The 7,353-nt window shown below is 33.4% G+C and overlaps 1 protein-coding gene across 1 annotated transcript; it reads left to right on the forward strand.

The window, feature by feature from the left end:
- Positions 1–1,794: 1,794 nt before the first annotated feature.
- Positions 1,795–5,468, forward strand: LOC112025440 (laccase-17). The gene is made up of 6 exons (XM_024058109.2): positions 1,795–1,983; positions 2,071–2,222; positions 2,315–2,559; positions 2,677–2,805; positions 3,013–3,972; positions 5,257–5,468. Exons 1-6 carry the CDS (start codon positions 1,834–1,836, stop codon positions 5,385–5,387), a joined length of 1,767 nt encoding a protein of 588 aa, XP_023913877.1. The 5' UTR covers positions 1,795–1,833; the 3' UTR covers positions 5,388–5,468.
- Positions 5,469–7,353: the final 1,885 nt, after the last annotated feature.

Consider the following 7,353-nt stretch of genomic DNA (forward strand, 5'->3'; position numbering starts at 1 on the left):
TTCAAATAGAGAACAGATGGTATGTAGTTGAGGGGATTTGAATTCTAACATGTGGTGAGATGATCGTGGGTTAGTGGGTTTTGGGTGGTTTAAATAATGCTAAATAATTCTTTTAACCTTTTTGCTGTCTTTCATATAAAATAAAATTAAATTGGAGGTGTTTATAATTTTAGAATTTGTGTGATCATATTTTTGAACTACCGAAATGTTTATCTTTTGAGGAAACCTATTAAATAGTAGTATAGAGATATAGATAATAACAAAGTAAGAGGTTCTGAGTTAAATTCCTTGTGTTCACCTTACCTCCCATTTAATAAATTTCTACGTGTTGGGGCCCCACTCAATGGTAGCTCACATGGCCACAAACTTTTGGGAGAATCAGTAATTTAACAAAGAGAGAGAATAAGAAGAAAATTGCAATCTCCTGTATCTACCTTACCTCCTATTTAAATTTCCATGTGTTGGGTCCCCACTCAATGGCAGCTCGCGTGGCTCACAAGCTTTTTGGAGAGTCGGTAGTTTCACAAAGAGAGAGAGAAGAAGAAGAAAATTGCAATCCTTTGTGTCCACTTTACCTCTTATTCAAATTTTCACGTATTGGGCCTATTGGAAATTCAACCGAAATTCCAACCTGTGAGAAAAAAAAAAAAAAGCCTGGGCCTCGGGCCTGCTTCATGATGGGCCGAGGCTATCAGGCCCATAGGCCCCACAACCTCCAAGTTATCTATTTTCTTTTTATTTTTTCTGTTAATCTTGTTCTTCCATTATTACTTTGTGTAATATCCCAACAGGTAATAAAGTATATAGGCACAAGTCTCATTCGGGGACAAGTATAAACCTAGTCACTAGTGGAAGAAAGCTTTTATTAAAGTATTAAATTGATTGTTATTGAAACATCAACCCAATAAGCTTTTCAGAATTTAATTAGCATTATCCATGAGTACAAAAAAAGTATTGTGAAGTGAGTTATCTGTCTTGGATGACTTTGTCTTATGGGAAACTAAATTTTTTTTGAAGTAGGAGATTTCAATTTGTTGAAGAGACATTTTCTAGGTTCGTGTCATCTCTCTATGATCCCTTTACAACAAAGTGCAAAGTTGTTGCCTAGTAAAGACATTTCTATGGTACAACTACAATCAACAATGCTATATAGAAACAAAAATAAAGAAAATGGAGGTGTAACCGTGGTTCTAGGATCACAAATATTTTTGTCACAATTTTAATGTGATAGACTGTGAGTAATTGTCTATTATTTTTACATAAATCACAATTTTTTATTCATTACTCACTGTCTATTACATCACAGTTGTGACAAAATTGTGGTAAAAATGTGTCCTAAATTTTCTTAATAACCAATTATCTCGACTACCTAATACTTATGTGTCATTAAATCTCTGGATTATAAAAAAAAAATGTCATTAAATCTCTGGAATGCTTCAGACTCAACAAAAACAGGACATCTAGAAGGCCGGTAATGATTTTGTAGTGGTGCTGGACTAATTGACTTTTTAACCATAATTAAGCAATTTTATAATCCTCAATCATCTAATATCATTTTGTAATCAAATTCAGCCAATGCGCTATAAGGAAAAGGTCGTTGTGGTAATCAAATTTAACCTTAAATTAGATGGTATAGGAAAAGTGTTACTTTATCAGCACTCTAAAATTCAGCTGGACCAACAGCTAACTGGGGCAGACAAGGTGAACATCTGATGTATGAAACCTGATGAATATTCATTCTGCTTTATTAGCTACCTAATTTCCTCTATATAATGAGGCTCACAGGACCTAATTTTCTACACCCATTGGCTCTGAGCTCAACCCCTATATCTTATGTGCAAAAAGAAAAATAGACAAGAGAGAGAGATGAGTTGCCCCAATGTTCCTTCATTTGCTTCAATGGGAGCTTTGCTCTTTGGTTTATGTGTACTATCATTATCGCCAGAATTTGCTGTAGGAGTAACGAGGCACTACACATTCAATGTACATAACTAACGAAACATATATTTAAGTTTCTCTAGTTAAATTTGTTTTTCCTGTTCTAATTTTGTAACTTTTCCTTAAATGAAGGTCGATTACCACAATGTGACCAGATTGTGTCATACGAGAAGCATTCTCAGTGTTAACGGTCAGTTCCCAGGGCCTCCATTGGTGGCAAGGGAAGGTGATCAAGTCATTGTTAAATTGGTTAATCATGTTACAAACAATGTTACCATTCATTGGTATGTACACAAAAATAACATGCTAATAATGTTGAGCACGACGAGTTTATACTAATTTTCATTGACTCTGTTTATTTTGTATGAGAGTGCAGGCATGGGGTTAGGCAGCTTGGGAGTGCGTGGGCTGATGGACCAGCTTATGTTACTCAGTGCCCTATACAAACTGGCCAGACATACACATATAACTTCACCATCACTGGTCAAAGAGGAACTCTTTTATGGCATGCTCACATCTCATGGCTAAGATCCACACTTTATGGACCCATCATTATTCTTCCAAAGCGCAATGAATCTTACCCATACGAGAAACCACACAAGGAAATTCCCATTATTTTTGGTAACTAGCTAGCATATGAAACACAGGCCTAAAGATTTTTTTGTAATTAATTTGAAGTAAATTTTATTTGGTAATTTTCTTTTAAACATTATTGTTTGCGTGGTTTTGGGATTACAGGAGAGTGGTTTAACGTAGACCCAGAGGCTGTGATTAGCCAGGCTCTTCAGACAGGAGCAGGTCCCAACGTTTCAGATGCATACACCATCAATGGTCTTCCGGGTCCCTTGTACAACTGCTCTTCTAAAGGTACAACTGCAAGCAACTTTAAAAGTGGAAATAAAAGTCAAAATAAGCTAAACCATGCAAGATATGATTCTTACACATTTTTTAATATACATCACTTATATATTTCAAGTTTTAAACTTGGATATTGCGTGTAAAATTACGAACGGAGTATATATTTTTCCGCAAGATATTGATATTTCACTTAATTTTGTCTTGTGAGTTTTGTAGACACATACAAGCTAAAGGTGAAGCCAGGAAAGACATATCTCCTCCGTTTGATCAACGCTGCACTTAACGACGAGCTCTTCTTTAGCATAGCCAAACACACCCTCATCGTAGTTGAAACCGATGCTGTTTACCTTAAACCTTTCGAAACAGACACCCTTCTCATCGCTCCAGGCCAAACCTTAAACGTTCTTCTCAAAACGAAACCCAGTTTCCCCAATGCCAGTTTCTTCATGGCCGCTAGTCCCTATTTCTCAGGCAGTGGCAGTTTCGACAACTCCACAGTTGCAGGTATTCTTGAATACAAGCACCCATCTCATTACTCTGCCTCAAAAAACCTTACTCTTTTCAAACCAACCCTCCCATTATTCAATGCCACAAACTTTGTAGCAAATTTCACTGGAAAATTCCGGAGCTTAGCCAATGCTAAATTCCCTGCCAATGTTCCTCAAACCGTGGACAGGAAATTTTTCTTCACTGTGGGACTTGGGAGTAACCCATGTCCTCAAAACACAACATGTCAAGGACCTAATGGCTCAAAATTTGCTGCTTCGATTAACAACGTGTCCTTTGCTCTCCCATCAATTGCTTTACTTCAAGCCCACTTTTTTGGAAAATCTAATGGGGTGTATACCACTGATTTTCCAACACAGCCATTAGTGCAGTTTAATTACACAGGTACACCGCCAAATAACACACACGTGAGCAATGGCACGCGTGCTGTGGTGTTGAGATTCAACACAAGTGTGGAGTTCGTATTGCAGGGCACGAGTATTCTTGGTGCTGAGAGCCACCCTCTCCATCTACATGGTTTTAATTTCTTTGTTGTGGGACAAGGTTTTGGAAACTATGATCCGAAAAAGGACCCAGCTAAGTTCAATCTGGTGGACCCAGTCGAGAGGAACACGGCCGGTGTTCCGGCCGGTGGCTGGCTGGCTATTCGTTTCCTATCAGACAATCCAGGTGTGTGTTGATGTGTTCTTGGATCATAACAGATCGAAGAAAAATTGTTGGTAGACATTGAAAGATGATGATAGTAACAATAATAATAAATCTTACCAAAAAAAAATTAGTAATGTAGTTCAAATTTAACTAATTATGTTCATAACACAAAGTCTTCAATAGCTACATCTTTAATTTCCATTCATACATGTAGTAATTTAAAACCAAGGTCACAAGCCGATAATCCATGGTAGTATATAAAAATCCATGCTTTATGGTATATATGGGATCATTATAGTTTTCTAATAATGTAAATTGCTTAATTTGATCTTTGGAGATTTTGTTCCAATAAAAACAATTACAACTTATATTATTTTAAATCCACATAATAATAAAGTTTAAAATGTATTTGAGAATTTCATTCATATGATTTTTTTATTTGATTTGAATTATTTAATTAAAAATATATTCTTGAAATTTTTTGCCCTATGTCACGTTTTTGTATTTCAAATGAAGGAAAAATACTAAAATTATTAATAATTTTATTATAATCTATGTGACAATAAATGTGATTGGTGTCATTTGCTAATAAGATAATTAAATATCTTAATTACTTTTTTAAGTGATGGATGACATAAAATTTATAAAGTGCATGTAATAAAATTTGTACTGTCTCTAATTTCATTCCAAATTGAATATGTATTCTAAAGAGCAATGTTATAGACAAAACATTGTATTAAATATGTTCAGGTGAAAATTTATAATTGGGATAACATTATTTTTAATGGACCCATTATTAATACTATTTTTTAATGTATTAATCACATCATGTTATTTATTTATTTATGTGGGTGTATATAGCTCGTGTGTTTAGACCTATTGATGTTTCTAAATAAAGTAATATTAAAGATGCAATATTTTCATAATAATTAAGTTAGTAAATTTTTATTAGTTCTCATCAGAACCTACGACTAACATTATTTTGTGATTTAACATTCATAACTTATCATGTTGCAATTGTAAAAAAAAAAAAAAAATTGGGGGAATTTTGGGTTTATGAACACAACTTTTGTATCACAACTCTAATATGTGAAACTATAAATGATGAAAAAAAAAATAATGATTTTATGTGAAAGTGATAGTTAAAAACACTAATAATTTTATTTGAAAGTAATAAGTTTAAAACATTTACACGTCATCAAGTTATGAAAAAGTATGTAATTCGGTGACTCTAGAATTTATTGTGCTAAATATTGTTGGATGCACCTTTAATTAGTACTTTTTTATTTATTGACATGTGAACAGGGGTGTGGTTTATGCATTGCCACTTAGATGTCCACACGAGCTGGGGGCTGAGGATGGCGTGGGTTGTCTTGGATGGACCAGAACCGAATCAGAAGCTACCACCGCCACCGTCAGATCTTCCAAAGTGTTGACTTGACTGACCAACCGTTGGTTCGGAATTCTCACTGTTTTTTTTTTTTTTTTTTTTTTTTGAGTGGTCGTGTTTTCTTGTCCCCTTTACAAAGTGTTGACTTGACTGACCAACCGTTGGTTCGGAATTCTCACTGTTTTTTTTTTTTTTTTTTTTTTTTGAGTGGTCGTGTTTTCTTGTCCCCTTTTAACTTAATAATTATCATCTTTTTTGCTGTGTGATTTATTTAGATAACAAAGGGCTTTCACATTTTTTTTTTTTTTTTCTGTTGGTTGAGAGAGAGAGAGAGAGAGAAAAGAAGAAGAACTCATCTGTAATCATTGCAATGGCTGTTTGTGTCAGTTAATGGGAAGCGTTTGATGTTTACCTCAACTACCATAATTGTTACCCCTCAACAATTTCATTTACATTTGATAGTCTGTAATTCTGTATTCTTTTGCTTCTTCATAAAGTTGAGCTTGAGTAAAAATTGATAAATATATTTGTTAAAAATTGATAAATATACAATTATTTGTAAAAAAATTAAATTAAATGAGTGCACACAAACAAATTAAAGTGATCAAATTATACTAAAAAAATGCAAATTATAAATTGAATCTTGACTATTAAATTACCAATTATCCTAAAAACTTAAACTTTTATAATATAGTAAATTTAATTATTTAACTACATACTCTTAATATTGACACCCAAAATGTGGTTCACCAAAGACATAACATGGTCAAGGCGAACATACAAATGTGACACAATTGAGTGGTAGTGCAGTAACATCCAGATTGGAACTTAAATCATCATAGAATAATACTTTTAATCTAAGAATTCTTTGTTATCTCCGGCATAAACTTGGATATAGAGGAAAAAAACCAAAAAGAAAATGAGCTAGCACGCAGACCATATATATTTCATGATAATAATTATAAGAAAGCCATGGTTAATATATTATAGGAAACACCTTCAAGCTTCAACTGCAACAGGCAAAGCCTGGATAGGTTGTAACAATGTTTATATAGAACGATCCCAACGTACGGCTTCAACCATGCATGATTGTTTTGATGCATGAAGAAAATGGAGCAAATAAAATACGAAATTTTATGGATGGTAATCGAGAGAAAAATATACAAGGAAACATGATGAACTTGAGAAATCACTCATTTATAAAAAATATGACCCACTCAGCCTCTCTACAAGTCTACTTAAGGTGGAGAATCACTCTCACCAACTAGAAGATCCCTCCCTCTTTCATAAGAAAGCTCACAACTCACAAGTCTTACACCAAAATTTTTTGTACAAGGCTTGTGATTGTAAAGTTTTTAAAAGACAAAAAATTTAAAGTATATCAAATAAATAAATTAAATGAGTCTTTCTTAGTAGTCTTATTTTCAAACTTGACCGTGTGGGAACTTCATTTCATTTGTTGTTTTTGGTCTTCTAAAATATCTTGAAACTTCACATTGGTCTTTTTTTTTTTTTTTTTTTTTTTCTCTTAGTTCAATCCTATGAAGCATGGGTGCGTTTCGGGACTCGGGTGCGGTGCGGGACTCGGCAATTTTTTAAAAAGGTGGGTGCGGGTTTGGCGGGAGTCAACGATTAAAAAATTATTAAAATATTTTTATTTATATTTTTAATATATTGCTAAGCATACTTTTTTATATAATAATAATAATAATAATAAAGTTTTTGACACTTAAATTATTGACAGATGTATTAAAATAGATGAAGCTTCTCATAAATAATAAATAAATAAAAAGATGTGACTTAGCTCAAAAATAAAATAAATGATATATGTAGTAAGTATTAAAATAGGTGTAGCTTCCTATTAAAAAAGAAAAAAAAAGAAAAAAAAGGGGTAGATGTGGCTCTCATGTGTTTGGACAGAGAGGCGTGACAGCCACAAAGAAAAAATAAAGCTTTTTTTTTTTATCTCCTAGGACAGTCATAAGAAACAGAGCTCTTCAAAAAAGAAAAGA

Source organism: Quercus suber, unplaced genomic scaffold (genome assembly GCF_002906115.3).
Source record: "Quercus suber isolate HL8 unplaced genomic scaffold, Cork oak 2.0 scaffold_35, whole genome shotgun sequence".
Classification (NCBI taxonomy): Eukaryota; Viridiplantae; Streptophyta; class Magnoliopsida; order Fagales; family Fagaceae; genus Quercus; species Quercus suber.